The sequence below is a fragment of the Vigna umbellata genome, chromosome 8, assembly GCF_029865625.1.
Source record: "Vigna umbellata cultivar VRB3 chromosome 8, Vumbellata_1.0, whole genome shotgun sequence".
In the NCBI taxonomy this organism is placed as follows: domain Eukaryota; kingdom Viridiplantae; phylum Streptophyta; class Magnoliopsida; order Fabales; family Fabaceae; genus Vigna; species Vigna umbellata.
This window is the reverse complement of record NC_142172.1, coordinates 38,256,173-38,275,524: the sequence shown is the minus strand read 5'-3', so window position 1 is coordinate 38,275,524 and position 19,352 is coordinate 38,256,173. Positions and strand designations below refer to the sequence as shown.

The window sequence follows — 19,352 nt, the reverse complement described above, 5'->3', positions numbered from 1 at the left end:
CAATTCCAGAAAGAGCTTTTTTTCCCTTAAAACATAAAAAGCTTATCATGATTAGGGATGACAACGGGTTGGGTCGGACACGGATAGTGCGTACCCGCAATCCGATCCGTATGTAAAAAATCATATTCGCAACCCGATCCGTTGGATATTCGTATAAAAAATCTGTGAATTTTTTTCAACCTACGGATACTCATTGGATACCCGTTTTCAATATACAAATATTTAAAAAATATATTTTGTGAATTTTTAAATAAAATTTAAATTAAATTACAAGTTAAAGAGAACAATTTAATATATTTGCTACATATTAAAAAGACATAATGTAATTTTTAAAGTTAAAAAAAATAAATACTGAACAACTTTCGAAAAAAAGGATATGAGGAAGAAAAAAGACATAATGTAATTTTTAAAGTTAAAAAAACAAATATTGAACAACTTTCGAAAAACAGATATGAGGAAGAAACCCCAAGGTGAAGTCTCAATTTAGTCACAAGATTAATCCACAAATACATATGAATGTATCAAACAGAGAGATCAAGAATTTCCAAGAGAACGCAAACACGCAATCATAAAAATCTCCAAATGCGATAATCACCCAGGTCTTAAAAAATCCAATTTGCTTCAATGAACTAAAATCCAAAAAAACTCAAAATACTCATTCGAATCATAACCCCAAAATCGTGTCACCAATCAACAAGGAAGAAATCAAGAAACGAACTCCCAAAACGCAAATCAAAACTTACAAAAAAAAACCCAAAAATCAGATAACAAATAAAAGCCTAATTTCAAATCCTAAATTGAAACAAAACTCCAATTAGAATCAAGAGAGAGAGGAAGATGGAATGAAGCTACTCCCTACGCGAGCTAAACAAAAAGGAAGAAGAAAAGAGTTTAAAAGAGAATGATCTAATAGAATTCTATGTACATGTCTAATATCTCTATTAGGGTTTTAGGTTAATGTAACCCATTTTTTCTTTTAAAAAAAAGATAATTGAAAGGAATTCTAAGTCATTGTTATTAAAATTTCTCTCTTTTAAGAGTAATAAAAAAAATAATTTAAAAAAATATTAATTAAATTTTTATCAATTTTTTTTCGGGTACCGGATATCCGCGGATTAGATAATATAATATCCGCATCTGACCCGTTTAGAAGCGAATATTAAAATACCTGCTACCTATTAAATTCTAATGAAGAGTTTTTTTTAATAAATTTTTATGTGATATACGTGTGTAAATTTTTTTTTCATCCCTGAAGAATCCAAGAGGAATGAAGAGTTTTATTTTAATAAATTCAAACGTATTGTAACGAGTATATTAAAAAGTAATCAGCAGTATCACTTTTATTATCCAATTTAAATATTCATACCACTTTTTATGTGATATACGTGTGTGTTCAAGGACATAGAAAATGATTATTTTATTATAAAAAGTATAAATATTTATATCACTTTTATATTGATATATTTGTGTATATAAGAATACAGAAAATAATTATTTTATTATCGGAACATCAAGTTATAAATAGAAAAATCAATTAAATTAATTAAGTTTCATTTTATAAAAAGTACCATTTTTTTTTATAAAACTATTCCTCTTTTTTTATCTATATTTTTTCTAAACTTTTTATTTAAAAATTAAAGACTATACCACAAAAGTCTTAACTTAAAATTTAAAGCACAACAATTATGTCCGGTATAGAATTTTTGTTAGAGTAAATTTATCTTTTTTTTTAGTTATTTTAAGGTTTTGTGTTGTATTTGTGGTAGCATGTAACTAAAAAAAGTTTTAGATGAATATTTTTTTGTAGTAATCATTTTTATATAATCGATTTGAGTTTTTTTTTATAAGTAAAGTATATTAGGAGAGTTAGAACCTTTGGAACATAGTTGAAAAACCTAGTCTAGATACGGTAAACTAGTTTGTATATTTTATTGAATGAATTAATTTTGAAAAAAAAATTATAATTCGTTGTCTTTGTGAGTTGATCAGGGATAAGTTTGATTTAAAATGTTGAATTGTTTTGGAGTGATGGGTGGATTAAAATTTTGAATGCTGAATGAAAAAGGGATGTATCAAATAATTTTGGGTTAAGTGAGTTTTGAACGATGATAATATACTACTTTTATCAATTTGTTATGTTTAAAGATGTTCTTTTTAACTATATGGTTGTATTTGTAACACGAGAAAGAAGTAAAACTCTTCAAATAAACAAATTGATGATATGATATATTTATTTAATTTCTAAAAGTATGTAAACTCTTTTAGGCAACCCAATCAAGCAAAAATAAATTTTCTCAGGTCATTATATTTGTTTGAGTCAATTCTGAGTAAGTGGGTATTGTGAAAAAGAGTTTCAGGAATTTGGGTAATTGGACGAGTAAAATACTTTTTGAGCAAAAATATTTTAGTGAGATTTCAAATAGCTCACAATGGTTAGGTTGATAGGAAAATTTAATCTCGATGGACAAATTTGTGTGATTTTTATTTCTATTATCCGGTCACATGACAACTCAGTTCTTTCAATGTTTGAAAATAAATTAATGAAAATTCAATAAATTTAGAAGAAACTAGTCATTGAAATAAGTCATGACTCATTGAATGAGTACACCTTTAAAGGTGTATTATTAAATATTGGAAATCTAAGTTAGAATCTAAATATCACATTTAACTTGAGAGTGATATAAACTCTTTATGTGATTAGACTACGTCTCATTAATGTTTTATATCATTAGTAAACCTCTTTTTTTTTATATACACTTAACATTAAATGAGTTTATGAATAAACTTTTATACTTGTGAAATGACAAGACCATGAGATAAAATAATAATAAAATTAGACAAATAAAAAAAATTATTATATATATATATATATATATATATATATATATAATGTAACGTGGTTAAATTAAAATATACATCATAATATATTTTTTAAATTTAAATAGATAATTAAATAAAAAAACATGAAAATATGTCGATCCGTGTTAAGTACATTTTTAATACTTATTCAAAGACTGATAAAGTTAAATTAATTCATTTACTTCATGAATTAAGACAGGTTTAATCTAACACCGAAATTCTATTAATAATATAAAAAATAAGGAATTGTTTTTTAAAACGTTACTCGGAATTGCTTCTCATAAAACTGACAGGATGTCTGCTATGGTCTTAAAGGATCATTTAAAAGTGCAACATAAGAGCAGCGAAACATGACTATATCCGTAGTCTCATTAAAATTATTTACATATTTAATAATACCTTTTTTTATTTATTATTAAAAATTAAATAAGATGACACGTCTCTTTTCCTATCTCTCTTCGATCAAGCCAGATAAAACAGTTTATTTTTCCCACTTATTTTATGAAATATTCATAATTTTTGCAACGCTATCGAAATATAATGGTAGATTATTTATAATAAAGGCTCTGTTTGTAATTGTATTTTTTATTGAGAAGATTTGAATAAATACGTAAGATGTGCAGTCAAAAGGGTCAAAGAAAGGAATAAAAAAAATGTAATCTAATCCAAAGCAATGTTGGAAGTAAGAGAGGATGTGTGTGTCCATTGGACTAATGAATTTGGAAACAGGACAGTGACAGAAAAGCATGAAATTGCACAAAAGCTTGTAATGATATGCATTATTTATGCAAACACTCCAAAACACCACACCCTCCTTTTCTTTACCTTCTCTTCCCATCCCATTCCATGACAGGTGTTTGCATTGTTCCTGAATTAGGCATAATAGCCACAAAGAGAGAGAGAAAGAAGGCATGAGAAAATGAACGATCTCCATCATCATTCCTTCCCCATGTGATGTGCCACCCCTCTCTCTAGGGTTTTCAATTTCGGTTTCAATCAACCAACCCCAAACCTCAAAGCTCACACCTTTCCCATCCATTCGCACAATTCCCTTCGCCCTTTTCCTTTTCTCACAAAAGGGTCTCCGGGGCTTCGCCTCTCTTTGACCGTTCCGGGCTCGCCTCCCCAGGCCTCTAGAAAGACAAACATAACTGCTTTTCTAGAGAGAGACAGTCTCCATGCCAACGTAGAGTGGAGCTTCTCTTGTTTTTTTTTTCTTCTCCCTGCTGTTGGCGGTGACCGAGCAATGTTGGAAATGGAGAAGGATTTTGATTCGAAGCTGAAGATTCAGGGGAATACCTCATCTTCCAATGGTGGAGGCAATGTCCAGAGATCCAAGAGCTTTGCTTTTAGGGCTCCTCAGGAGAATTACACTATCCAGGACTTTGAATTGGGCAAGATCTATGGTGTTGGTTCTTATTCTAAGGTCTCATACCTGGACTTCTAATGGTTTTTTTAGTGGGTTGACGATGTTGGTTTACTTTTTTTTTTCTTTTGTATGTGTGCAATGTTTTGATGGATAATAGTAATACATGAATCCTGTAAATGATGTTGCCTTTGTAGTTCTGTTAGATAATACGTGTTGGTTGCCTTGGATAATCATTGATGCTTATTAAGATGCAGAGATCATTGGGCAATATTGTCATCGTTGTTGCTATGTATTATTATGCAGCACCATTTGGTGTATTATCTTCATTTGGGAATTTTGGTTGGCTGGGGGATTCTTTTTATGCTATGACATTAATGTTTGCTAAAAATTTTATGAAGGCTGCTTGTACCCCCACACGTTCCTATTCTCTCTGAAGCCGCTCTCTTCATTTTACAGAATAGGAAAATACTCAACGTTTTTTCTAAGCTGTATTGTGAACTAAATTCAAAGCTTCAGATTTGGAAATCAAGCTGGTTTTTTGTTTAAACAAATTATTCCTGTCGATTATCTCTGAATTAATTATGGAGAATATATTGAATTACTGAGCTGGAAGTAAAAGAAATTATAGGCTGTAGAAAGTGAAGCGAACTGAAGAACTGATTGGCTTGGTTTTGTGGGGTTTACACATGAATCCAGTAGTGCAGAAAACAGCATTATATTATTCCCCCTTTGAGTGTATTATTTTGTTGCCTTATGCCAGTAGTAGTGTGTACTTATTAAACTACGTTGATATCAAATAGGAGTATGTGACATCTTACAAGAAAACATATGTTTCCTTTTCTCTATTTGCTTGCGATATCATAGATTGCCGATGCTTCTGCCTTTCCAGCTCCCTTAACTGCACGCTCCGTCTCTTACGTGATTTACGATTTGGTTTCTTCTTTATTCAACTGTTTGGATTAGCTGTGCACAAAAAATTATACCAATTGATGGAAATATCTATAATTTCTACAATTTTGCAACAATTTTTTTCTTCTGTTATACGGTGAGCTGTTGTTTGATTGAATTTATTTCCCCTTGTAAATTACCAACTAATATATTTCTTATCAAAGGTTGTGAGGGCAAAGAAGAAGGACACAGGAACTGTCTATGCATTGAAGATCATGGATAAAAAGTTTATAACTAAGGAGAACAAAACAGCTTATGTGAAATTGGAACGCATTGTGCTAGATCAATTGGATCATCCAGGCATTGTGCGGTTATATTTCACATTTCAAGATTCATTTTCTCTATGTAAGTATTTCTGGGTGTATTTTATCTTAAACACTTGCTTTTACCGTGGCTTACTCGTCTATGTTATCTTCTCAAGTCTTCCTTTTACACCCTTGCTTGCCAAGTTGGTTTATATTATTTTGATGTTATCTTTTTTCCCTTCTGTTCCTTTTTACATCGGTGAAGACATGGCACTTGAATCCTGCGAAGGTGGAGAACTTTTTGATCAAATAACCAGGGTAAGCTAACGTGAAACTTAAAGGCACATGTTCCCTGTGCTGGGGTATTAATAATTTGTTCGTAAAAATCTTACATAACTTGTGCTGAAGGTGCTAGTCCTGCAGGACCCAAGTTTAGTCCTACATTAGGCCTTAGTATTAAACATTAAAACAATGACGTTTGCTATGCTCTTATGATTGTCTAAAGAGAGTAAGTTAAGCATAATTTCTTTTAACATGGGGTTTTCTAAGATTTGCATAAACTTTTTTCATTAATTCCGTGTATACACATAAGTGAACATTTTGATACGTAGGAATTTACACTTCACTTCTCAGTTTCTTGCGATAACACTCATCTTAGTTTTGCTTAAATCTTCTGTTTACTCCATTTTACCTTATTCATCAATCCCCATTCTAAATCGAGAGAATACTCCTTTGAACATTAAAAATGAACCATATTTAATGCTTGGAATATTAGATGTCTTATCTTTAGATTGAGATCTATAACCATGCAGTGTGGTGTCGTGGTCAATCCCCCTTTTTCTTTGTAGTTTTGTTTCACTGGGTACATTTGTCATTTAATTCAGAGAGTACTTTTAATTTTATTTCAATATTTTACCATTCATCTTTCCTTTGAGTTGTCAATCTTTTTTCAGTTTAATATCTTCAATCTTCTTTAAAAAGTGTGAATATGTGAATACTTAAACATTGATTGAACTTGAGAATTCTGCAGTCTGGGTCAAGATACGGCCCCCTTTCCCTTTAATTAGGTAGAAGCTTCACATCTGAATCCATAGGAGTATTATTTGACTTACAATCAAGCACCCTTGGCTCTTTTAAAGTGTTAAGGTTATATTTTCTAGAAGAAATCACAATACTTGCCTATGATTGACCCTCTTCAATTCCAAGAAAATAATGTAATAGCCTCAATCATTGGTTCAAAGGTGCTTGAATAAGTGTTGCTTTAGGTCCTTAATCTCGATCATCACATGTAATGACAATATCATCTACGTATACCACAATAAATTAGTTTATTCAAAGATGAACATCTAGAGAATATACAATGACCAATCTCATTTCAAACCATGTAAACTTTTGAATAATTTTGCTAAACTTCCTTAACCAAGCTTAAGGTGATTGCTTTAGACTGTACGCCTATTTTTTTAACCTACTAAACAAATGCCCATCAGCCCTGAGCAACTAAGCCAAGTGGTTGCTCTCTGTAGATCTATTCTAAGTTACTGTGTAAAATGCAATTTTAATATTGAGCTACACAAAGGCCTATGACTCATTTCACCCGTTGACAATAATAAGTGAATAGGCATCATTTTAGCATTTGGTGACAAGGTATCATTGTAGTTTAAACCATAAAGTTGAGTGCATCCTATTGTCACCATATGGGTTTTCAATCGATTTACCTATTCATCAAGGTCCCCAAAGGCCAACGACTTGTTGCACCTAGAGACAAGAATAAGTGAATAGACGTCCATTTAACATTTGGAGACAAGGTAGCCAAGCCATACATTTGAGTGTATCCATTTGTCACCATTTAATCTTTCAATTGACCCACCCCTCTGTTTGGGTTCATTTTATTAGCAAAGACCCACCAACAACCAATTGTAGATTTTTCGAGTGGATGGGATTGAACTCCAAAGTAGCCATCACTTCCAGCATTTCCTATCATCATCATCTAGAATGGGACAATGCTTCCTAGACAGTCTTTTGAGATGTAGCAAATAGAATGAGACAATTGATGAAAAAAATTTCTAAATAGGATGAGAACTAACAATTGATGGTTTACCCAAATGTCAATAGACATGTTAATAGAAGGGCTAGGTTTAGGTGGGACCTAAGCGGTAGAAAAATGCTAGAGTGGGGGTTGAATCACAATCAATAGGAAAAATCTCAAGAGCATGGAGACCTCAACTTTGCAACTAAGGGTCATCTTGGGATTTGTGGAGAACTGAGTAGAGATGGGCAACTAAAAGTTAGGAATAAGTGAAAGTGGAATTGAGGAATCTGTTACAGCTACAGATGCAAAGAAAGGCATCAAAGGACCCCGTACGAAGACCATAAAATGATGCATAGATGTAGAAAATCCTTGATACCCATTTTGTACTTTGAAATGCCAATCAATGTTTATTTTATTGCCATGGCAAGCAAGTAGGAGTGGGATCATAAACAAAACAAGTGAAACCAAACACTTGGATGGGGAACAACATAAAGGGGTTCTTGGGAAGCAAAAGAGAGTAATAATTCTCATCACTAAGATTGATGATGGCATACAAGTTATTGAATTACCGGTGATGAGAACAGCACCCTCAAAGTTAATGCACTTATCAATGGTGTCTAAGTCATCAATAATATGACAATACTTATGTTCTTCACACACAATTTTTGTTATGGTGATCGAGAGCTACTAAATTGATCTGTGATGCCGTAGGATGGATTTGTACAATGTTTATGTTCAGTCACACCATTTACAACACCAATTGTTTGTCTAAATTGATTCCTTATCTTTGAACAAAAATCTTGAAATGACATCTTGTAATTCATATAACGGATCTCAATTTGTGGGATAAGGCTTTGTTGTTGTTGGATCTTTCGTTAAAAGTAAGAATGTGCATCTTTTGAGGTTATCAATGAATGTGACATTTGTATCCAAAATTAGAAGGCACGTGACTAGGACCTAACCATCAGATTCTTGACACTAGTTTAAAAGATTGTCCTAATATTTTTACCAAGCTGACATGACTCGCTCCAAGGACTTTGAATGTGAAAGATGGACCACTTACTTTAACTTATTCAAACTTGGATGACCTATATTATCTACAAAACACAGTGGATGAAGGAGGTTATAGAGACTCCATACTTTAGATATTTCTCCAACCATCTGTCTCATGTTCCAATCTTGTATGAAGAAAACGTCTAGTTTTAATGTTACAGAACAATCGAGAGAACAGTTAGTTGATTGATTGAAATCAAATTGAAGGGGTAACTTAGTACAACTAAGAAGGAATTAGAGATAACTTTTGAAAAGACAAAGCTTAACCAATACCAGCTATCTTTCCTCCAAAACAATCAATGAGGGTGATGTGGTGAGTTGATTCAGGTGAGAGGTTAGAAATAAGAGAGATTACTAACATGATTAGAAGTACCAAAATAAAAATTCATTATCTCTACAAATGCAAGGTGAGATAGGTATATAGTAGGATTACTGCGTGAGTAATAGTTGCTAAAGAGGAATCCAGTTGGGATACCTTGATTTGAAGACACTTATGTTCTCTGGGAGAAAAATGATAAATTCCTTTAGAATGTCTTCTGCCATAGCCACTACCCCTACAACTACAACCTCTTCACTTGGTCAAAGTTGTAAGACTCTCTACCAAGATGAGCAAGTGAGAAACTATGAACACAAAAAGGGAAACCAAAAATGTAATGCCAATCACAACACCTAGATAGCAAATAAAGACCACGAGTTAAACATGGATGGCTTGAAGTTTTTGTGACAACACACAAAAAAAGGAAACTGAAAAGGAATATAAGGCTTTGAGGCATTGCACACCAAGTGACCAAATCCCTAACTGGAAACTGAGGAATGGCTTACCAAAGAGCTTTGCTACCAATTTGAGATGGTAAAAATAAGTCCGTCGTGTATATTAGTAAATGATTGATACACTTGTAAACATAAGGGTTGAATCAATTCCCAAAGTTTAGAAGTTGTAATTAGTAAAGCAAGGAAACTAATGAAACTAAGGAAATAAAGAAGAGAAGGACTTATATTTTCTTTAGATATTATCTCTAGCACAATATCTTAACATGAAAAAAATGCTTTTCAGCCAAGAGCTTTAGTTGCTGCATTTTTTATTATAAGATTTTCTTATTCCAAAATAGGCTATTCATACAAGCACTTATATCACTAAGAGGTTTAAATGGGATAGATTGTATTATCAATAAATCACATTAGAACATCTGGTTTCAAAGTACGGATCCACACTACTTACTAGAACAATGATTCCCAAAACGATGGCAGTACTAAAATAGCATTTGTCCATGCTCTACTAGTATTACCCAATGCCCCCTCTTACCTCCAAACAAAATTACCCATGTACGCCCATATTTTCTTTATCATTGTTCATCAGCTGTGTCAGTGGCTTACTAAAGTATTTGTACTCGGTACTATTTTGGATATGGACGTTGTTAATTTGTCTGCTAGTATTTTTGTGCATGCTTGTTACTACATGATATCTACTAGCAACCTTTCTTATTTCTTTGTGCAGAAAGGTCGTCTAACTGAGGATGAGGCACGGTTCTATGCAGCTGAAGTTGTTGATGCTCTTCAATACATACATAGTTTGGGAGTCATACATCGTGATATTAAGGTAGTTCTGTATCATGATTATACTGCATCATTGCTGTATTTGGCTATTTGAATATTGAATTTCTTCAACTGCAGCCAGAGAACTTGTTACTCACAGCTGACGGACACATTAAAATAGCAGATTTTGGGAGTGTGAAGCCTATGCAGGATAGTCAAATCACTGTCCTTCCAAATGCAGCGTCTGGTAAAATAGGCGCAATGTGGATGCTGCTTTTTATAAGTTTCTCTTATATTGTATTTATATTTATTTATATTTTTTAAATTTCTAGATGACAAAGCCTGCACTTTTGTGGGAACAGCTGCTTATGTTCCTCCAGAGGTTCTTAATTCCTCTCCAGCAACTTTTGGGTAGGCATTAAATTGTCAAGTAATGCAGATGAATTCTATGTTGATAGGAGTTACTTTTGAATATAGTCATTTACTTTTATCCTAGAAAATATTATTGGTTGTGCCAGTTTTTCATGCATGTACATTTTTCACTTCAATTTTTTACTTTTTTTTTGTCTTTTTTTCTGAAAATCAAGAATTAATTTTTTACAACTCACATTTTACGTTTGTTCATGCACTGAGTTTCTTTATTTTGCTTTATGTTTCATACCAGGTTCCCATATAATAACTTTTATTTTTTGTTTTTCTTCCCTCAATATATCACAACAGCAATGACCTATGGGCACTTGGCTGCACATTATACCAAATGCTTTCTGGAACTTCCCCTTTTAAAGACGCAAGTGAATGGCTTATTTTTCAAAGAATTGTAGCAAGGGAACTTAGATTTCCAGATTACTTTTCTGATGAAGCAAGAGAGCTCATTGACCGTCTGTTGGTTAGTCTTTTAACTGTGCACATAGAAATCTTAGCATCACATAATTTTTATACGTTTCTAATTGCTTAAAAAAATTCTCTTTTCTATTTTTGTCAATTAGATACCAACTCAATATATACATATTAAGATGTTTCATTTCTGGCCTTCTTGAAGGACAATGTTTTGAGATGGGGTGAATTTTGCATGTATTTTTTGTTAATTCGGTAGTTGCAATGGTCAATTTCATTCTTCTAACCAGTACCCATTGGTTTTTATTGGTTGTCAGGTTTAGAACATTTTAATAGTTTTATTCACATTCATTTATTCCAAGGTACTTCTGATACCTTGCAAATATATAGCCTTTAAGAAAGGCTATGCTGCCTCTGAGGGGGTGGGATGATGAGTCAAATTGGTGCATGGTGTGCCCTTTTTAATAAATAGTATAATAATAACCAGAAGCAAGAAGGTGTAGTTGTAGACTATAAGATAACACATAATGGGTGCTTTTGATGGATATTTGAAGGATAAGTGGACAACACAAGCAGAAGTTAAGAAACTGAGCCTCAACACTACTTTTTGTTTTGTCTATTTTATGGACGTGGTTTATGCTAAACAATTTCAAAGGATGGAGTGGAAATTTGTGCTCGGTTAAAAGCCCAATTGGGCTTCCTGGCTGTTCTCAGTTGACAGTTGTGGGATTTTGGCCAAATTGATGGGTATTTTCTATTTTTGGATCATTATTGAAGGACAAAAAATTGTCACCATTACGTTATGTCATTTTGTTTTGTTCCGTCCAACAAGTCCAACTTATTTTAAAGGCCACATGAAAGCAGTATTGTAATGCTGTTTAGTCACTCAGGTTTTAGCAAGTCAAGCACCTTTTAGGTTTTTATGAGGGCTATTACGTAAATATATTACACAGACCCACGATTATTTTTTCCAGAAGAATATTATACATGAATGAATATTGAAAAGACGTCATGTTATTTTATAAGTGCGTAAAACATGAAAAAACAGTACGTTAATTGTAATACTAAAGATTATCATGTAATGGTATATATATATATATATATGTATATATATATATATATATATGTGTATGATAATATGACAACTTTTTTAGCATGCTTTAAGTTGCATGCCATTGGGTTTTAATTATGGAGTTTTAATTTGAAATCAATGTTATTATGATGCAGGATTTGGAACCCAGCAGAAGACCAGGTGCTGGACCTGATGGTTATGCTATTTTGAAAGCACACCCATTTTTCAAGGGGGTTGACTGGAAGAACTTGAGGGCACAAATTCCTCCAAAACTTGCTCCGGAACCTGGGGTGTGATTACCATTGCTTTGCTCTCTGAAATGTTATTTATCGAGAATAAGAAAAGGAACCTTCATTTCTTGTCCTCCTCTACCTGTTGATGAACATGAAGTTTCTGACACTGACATAACTTTAACTTGCAGACTCAGTCACCTGCAGCTGATGATGTTCATGATTCGTCATGGAGTCCTTCTCACATTGGGGATTGTCCCTCGGCTTCAGTTAGACAACCTGATGGTGCTACATCTTCTGATGGGTCTAGTCACATAACTAGGCTAGCTTCAATTGATTCCTTTGATTCAAAATGGTATGTTGAAACCTTTTCTTGTTGAAGCGTTTTTTCTTTTAATCATAGTCTAGTGAAGGGGAATTGATATGATGTGTTCACTTTAATATTAATGGTTTTATGAAGATTCTTAACTATTTATAAATCATGTCACCTTAAAAGAGGCTCAAATGTTAGTATAATTTTCAAATTAAATAAAACGTTCAAATATGGCCAAAAGAATATTTTGAAGCTATATCCTCAACGTTTTAATATTTTTACCACATGGTGAATGCTATATTTTGTTTTATTTTATTTTCATACTTTACAGCTTTTCACGCAAAGAACACTGTACATTTATTTATCTTTTTGGAATCACAACTTGGGGACAAAAAATAACAGCTACGTTGAGGTCTATTTCATCTATTAATATTAATTTACATAGATGTTTGGTTATATGTTCTCCAATGTCCTTTCGCTGGTAGTGTTTAATTAAAAAAATTGCATTCTCAGAGAGATACAAATCTATTCCCTTTCAAGCAGAAACTTAACGTTTAGAAAAATAAAATAAAGAAAAGCTCTTGCGTACAGTGCCTGAATTTCAAGATTACCTGGCTTTTCAAACTGTCAATTTATGCTCATATTACAGGCAACAGTTTTTGGATCCTGGGGAATCTGTTCTTATGATCTCTATGGTGAAGAAATTACAAAAACTAACAAGCAAGAAGGTGCAGCTCATCCTCACCAACAAACCAAAGTTGATCTATGTGGACCCATCAAAGCTAATTGTGAAGGGAAATATAATATGGTCTGATAATCCAAATGATCTAAGCATCCAAGTGACTACTGCATCAAATTTCAAGATTTGCACAGTAAGCTTTCTTGACTAGTTCTTGTACAATTTCTGCGATTTATAAATATAGAAAGTAGTACATGTGAGAGTCCAAAGTTGGATTCCTAGGTGGCCATGCTAATGCTTGAAATATTTTAAGTATGTAACACCCAAGCAAATAGCAAGACCTGAAAGGGCTTTGATTTGAATTCTTTTCATGCCATATTTTTGTAAGTGATTTTCTCTAACTTGCAATACACACACACACCCCAACTCCTTCATACATAAATTTCAAGTCTTGATTCAAGTACATTTTGTGTTCCAAATTTCACACTTTTCTTTATAAATAATGTTGATGCAGCCTAAAAAGGTAATGTCGTTTGAAGATGCTAAGCAAAGAGCATGGCAGTGGAAGAAGGCAATTGAAGGACTTCAAAACCGGTGAATTTATTCTGGTTTTGAGACATATTCTTTTAGATATCCTGATTGTTCAGCAAGAAGGGGTAAAACAGTAGACTGCCCAACAATCAATTATTCATTAAGAGAAAACAAAATTGAAGATTTTGGAAGCTGGTTCTAGCTATAATTCCTCAACACAACTTAATTTTGTGATGAGTTCTTCCATCCTCTTTCATGCTTCGAAGGGATGATAAAATGTGGAAGTTCTAATTGTAGCTATGTCAAAGGTTGGAGCCAATACTTTGTAAGAAAAGATTCGTTTTTCTTTTTTTAAATTTTATATTAATATTATGAGTTGAAAGATTATATCATTTTGGTTGTCATACTGTGTGAATCATTGAATTGCTCAATTTATTGTTTCTTCAGCCCGTGGAATATATGGCCCTTGGCAATCTGTAAATAATATAGGTGTAATCTGGCAATTCTATGTAGTTTTAGGTACTGAATACAAGCAAATTAGAGTGCATTTGGTAAGCTCTGCTGTAAAAGTACATCTGCATAAATTCAATCACTATTTGTTTGTTGTGCTGAAGTCTAGAATCTAGATAGTGAGACCACATGCCATGAAGACGCTGTTGCACTTGTAACTCATCAATTATCAATTATTTCCTGACGTGTGGTTCAGATTGCAGATGAACCAAGGCTGTATTCATCAATCATTCCATTTACCATCAATAATAATTGTGCAATTGTATTGCACACCAAGTGGACTTGACCATTCAATTCTGCCAAACAAACTAAAAGTTGTTTGTGCTTAATTACACGTGATACCAAAAACACTTAATAAGGACCCTTTTCCTTTGGCCAGACATGCATATTTTTGACTAATTGCTGGGTTCAGAATGGTAGTTAGTTAGGTAAAGATGTGACGTTTTCATTAAAGGACAAATTCAACATCCAACCAGTGTTGGTGTATTAGCTTCATTGCTGAAGTGAAATGAAAATAAACTATGCAAAGTTCACCTAATTTATTCTAAGGATCTAAGCTACGCTTTGGGGTGTGTTCCGTGACTCATCTTTAGAGGGAAATTGGACTCCAATTGGGACGAGACATGCAAAATTGCCACTGCATAGTCATTACTCTGACATTAAAAACCTGCTATCGTATATTATGCTACACCACTTGATTAACCCGCTTATTACCATCCATAGATTTGGGTGTAATTTTCAAAGAGACTTGGTGTCCATTGTGATTAATCGCTTATCTTTTTACATCAACACAACAGAATAGTTATAGCTATTCTCAACAATGATTTTTAGTAATTTTTTAAAACAATTCCTCTACAAGAAAGAAACTAGAGGATACGTATAGCAGGAAAAATTTGAATAGAGAATATACGTATGACTTTTCTGGGGATCTAAGCCGTAGGCTTCAGGAGTTAGTGAAAAGTGAAAAATGCCACTGCCATCGTAACTAGTGGAACAGAGATGTTGTCATCTACTATCTGAGTAATGGGAAGGGACTCCACAATTGTTGCCACTAAAGAAATAAAAGCAACTCTGGGTACAGTACTTGCCCAATCCAACTGCACGTGTCCTAAAACTGAATAGTAGCAGAGTATCCTACATGCAATAATAATATCAAAAGCATCAGTGACAATATCTACCATGAAAAATGTCTTTTTCCCATTTTTAAAAGTATTTTTGATTAATATTTCCAGCCCTAAAGTAGAAACACGACTGAAGTTGATCTTTAAGTCGATTTCCTAAAGAGTGAAAGGAAAAGTTGGATAAGATTGTTACACACCCAATTGAAACCAAGAATCCAAACACAAGCATAGATATGCTACCGATCCAACTCTTGTTTTGATTGTAAGGAATCTTTATGGACCCATATTTTCTACCGATGATATCAGCTACACCTGCAAAATCATCAAGTTCAATGCTGAGAAAACAAAGCAGAAAACCACCACTTAGATAAGAATGTAGAAGAAAGTCTATTTACTATATTACCATCCCCTCCACACATCATTCCCAACGAGACCACACCAATTGGAGACTCACGCCAGAACACAAGAGCACAAAAGATCAATATCAGAACATAATAAAGAGGCCCCCTTAGCAATTCTCTGCAGGCAAAAATGAACATTAATGCCTTGCCTAGACCAAATTTGCAGTTTCTCAACAACCCCATTAGCATATAAAAAAAAACCAGTGATAAAAAAAAAAGAAATTTACTGTGGATCTCCTTCTCTGGTCAATGATTTGATGAGTCCCTCATCAGAAGCCAATGACAGACCATTCACCAAAAGCCTCAAGCAATTGACTAGAGGTACAAAAGCGGCAAAGTAGCGAGCCTTAGGGGAGTTGCTATCCTAGCATTAAAATCAAAACATTCAAACAAAGCAGCATTACATACAGCTCACATCTTCCTCGTATGAAAGATAAAAAACCACGATCAAGCACAGAAACGAGATACCTGAAAATAGGCCAAGAAACCAGAAAAAGCAAGCCAGACAATATGTGGACCAGCTTTCTGCTCAGACCCTGTCCAACCAATTTCCACAGAACCAAAGGTTCACATCATAGTCAAGTAAGCACCCAAACTTCCACCAAACCAAACACACAAATCAGAAAACGAGACCCAGAACCCAAATTGAAGGCAACAAATAAACCTATTTTTGTGGTACCCTTTTCAAGCCTTCAGCGTAGGTTTCCTAAAAGATGCACTATTTGTTACTTGTAGCTTAAATTTGCATTGGAATCAGCATCATAACAATTTGCAACTTAAAATTTCTTCTTATGGATGAAAGAACACAAGGAAAAGTGAAATGAATTAAGATTTTCTCAAAAATTAAAATTTCTCGTAAAGCATAGCTTTTATATAAACTCTCTTTTAACTGTAAAACGAATTTAATTCATTTTATTTTCTAATATTTTTCTACGAATATTTATCAATAATTCGTCAAATGTTTTGGAAATTGTGTATCTGCATGCAAGCAGTGACTGAACAAAGATTGAAGTTGTACCTGATGGAGGATGTTCCTCCGCGTGAGTTCATCAAAGGCACGTACGAGGGCGTAAGCGCCGCCGAGAACACCAACGGTGGCCCCGGCATTGTAGAGCAGATCTTCTGCTGCGGCGGGGACAACAAACCGCGCCACCCTTTGATCCAAAACGACAGCTGGCATGACAGGAGAACGCAGAAACCGGACAGTGCCGTCTATTGTTGGCTTGTTCCAACGAAAGACGGTGGTGCACGGCGGCGGTGTTCGTCGGTGCACGGCCGAGAATAGTAGGAGGTGAGAGGATAAGAGCGTCATGGTTCAAAACACAAACACTAGCAGACAGCAAAAAAATAAAAAATTGGAGGGATAACCTTCTTATTTGTTTATTTGTGTTTAAGCAACCATTGATCACAAAATTTACATTTTATAGTTTTCAATGCATAATAATTTAATGAGAATTATATTATAACAGAAATTTACATAAAAAGAAAAGTTCAAAACAAATAGTAACACGGTCCAATCAGTTTACTCCACGTGGGACATGATCATCATTTACGTAACACATGTTAAGGAAGTGTTACTCACTTTATCACTCAACCCAAGCTCTAGTTTTGATAAAAACGTTTGAGAGAACAAACTCCAACTTTAATATTTATTAATAACATATGTATTGGATCATCCTTTACATATTTAAACAAAAATCACACCATATTAATACTATAAAACTTATATATCACTTTAACTCAAAGTATTTATTATAAACACTCATACAATATCCAATTATAATTACTTCAAACACAAAATTTATCCAAATTATGCTAACTTTCCTTTTTCAAATTCTTAATCTCAAATCATCTTTTAATCTTTAAAAATCCAAAAATAACTTAATTAACTCAAAATTATTAATTCTCCTCTTTTTTTATTTTTTATTTTTGGTGACAACTAGCTCCCAAAGATACTGGTTCACACACAAAACATATTAAATTAGTAGAAATTAAAGTATTCGGATTACACGTCTGCAATGAAACCCATATATATATATATATATATATATATATATATATATATATATATATATATATATATGCCAACGGATAAAGAGAAAACTAGGTATACATCTGAAAGAAAGAAAAACTTACTAAAAAAATGCAATCAACACTTCATATTATCCTAATCTCTACTGTCGAGTGCAACTTCTTATAAAAATAAATAAATAGGAAAATAGGTTTAGGTATAAAGATAATTTAAGAAAAATAAAAATTTATAATGATAATATTTTTTTGTAATTAGAACATACTCTTTTCAGTAAAAAATATATTCTAATATTTTTTTATTTTTTATTTTTGGTGACAACTGGCTCCCAAAAATACTGGTTCACATACAAAACATACTAAATTAGTAGAAATTAAAGTATTCGGATTACATCTCACGTCTGCAATAAAATCCATACATATATATATATATGTGTGTGCGCGCGCGCCAATGGATAAAGAGAAAACTATATATACATATGAAAGAAAGAAAAACTTACTAAAAAAATGCAATCATCACTTCATATTATCCTAATCTCTACTATTGAGTGCAACTTCTTATAAAAATAAATAAATAGGAAAATAGGTTCAGAATTATAAAGATAATTTAAGAAAAATAAAAGTTTATAATGATAATATTTTTTTGTAATTGGAAGATATCTTAGAGTTTTAATCCATATTAAAGTTGTATGATAGTTAACTAATCTTCTACTAAAAAGAGTATGCTAATCATTAAGAAAGGGATTTATTCAAACTACTTGAAATGTTAGACAAAAATATCTATTGGCCCTTTCAAATAAGTAAATTAATAAGTTTAATTTTTTATAAAGTATGTGTATGTAAAGTAGTGAGAGTGAAAAGTGGAAGAATCTTTTACGAAGTCCCATCTCAATTGAAAGCAGACACATTGGGTTTGGTTCGCAGGTTGCCCTATTATTTTTTTCACCTCTTTCATGGCCCACAATCACGACAACAACGTCAGATAAAACCAGAACCTGCATAAATAATCGCCTGTAGTTGCAGTTTCTTCTGCAGAGTTTATTGCGTACTCTTTTAAGATTAAAAATATTAAACATGCATAACTCTAACTTAATTTTATAAAATTAATTATAAAATAAAATTAAAATATAAATATTGAATATGTAAACTTTAAGTTTAATTTAATTTTATAAAATTAATTATAAGATAATGAATAAAATTTAAGATTAACTTAACTTTATAAAATTAATTTATACAGTTAAATTTATATTTATTTATATATTATAAATGGTTATGAATTAGTCTTATATTTAATTTTAATAATTTTATAAATATTATAGTAATTAAGAATTTAAAATTGAATAAAAATAAAAAAAGTTTAATAACAGTAATTTAAAGAATTGTATATAAATTTTATTCATGATTCAATCTTACAAAATAAAGTCTCCTGAAAGTATTAATTTTTATGATAAATGTCTGGTTGAGCAGGTGTGTGGTTGTATGAATAAACCTTGTGCAAAACCTGCACCACTGTTTACTCATAGGGTCCCATCAATTATTTTTCAGATTCCACATGAGTTATGTTATATGCCCCAATAATTCTTATCTATAAAAATGG

The 19,352-nt window shown here is 32.5% G+C and overlaps 2 protein-coding genes across 2 annotated transcripts; one reads left to right on the top strand and one right to left on the bottom strand.

Moving 5' to 3' along the window:
* The first annotated feature begins 3,819 nt into the window (after positions 1 to 3,819).
* PDK1 (3'-phosphoinositide-dependent protein kinase 1) lies at positions 3,820 to 14,099 on the top strand. Its single transcript, XM_047314741.2, has 11 exons — positions 3,820 to 4,285; positions 5,341 to 5,521; positions 5,687 to 5,739; positions 9,999 to 10,100; positions 10,175 to 10,283; positions 10,369 to 10,447; positions 10,757 to 10,922; positions 12,098 to 12,232; positions 12,364 to 12,527; positions 13,135 to 13,357; positions 13,679 to 14,099. Exons 1-11 carry the CDS (start codon positions 4,106 to 4,108, stop codon positions 13,760 to 13,762), a joined length of 1,476 nt encoding a protein of 491 aa, XP_047170697.2. The 5' UTR covers positions 3,820 to 4,105; the 3' UTR covers positions 13,763 to 14,099.
* An 838-nt stretch (positions 14,100 to 14,937) lies between these two features.
* VTE5 (phytol kinase 1 VTE5) lies at positions 14,938 to 17,118 on the bottom strand. Its single transcript, XM_047314743.2, has 6 exons — positions 16,746 to 17,118; positions 16,196 to 16,263; positions 15,955 to 16,086; positions 15,730 to 15,845; positions 15,524 to 15,638; positions 14,938 to 15,339 (listed from the first exon to the last, which is right to left on the bottom strand). The coding sequence occupies exons 1-6, from the start codon at positions 17,037 to 17,039 to the stop codon at positions 15,156 to 15,158; spliced, it is 909 nt and encodes a 302-aa protein (XP_047170699.1). The 5' UTR covers positions 17,040 to 17,118; the 3' UTR covers positions 14,938 to 15,155.
* Positions 17,119 to 19,352: the final 2,234 nt, after the last annotated feature.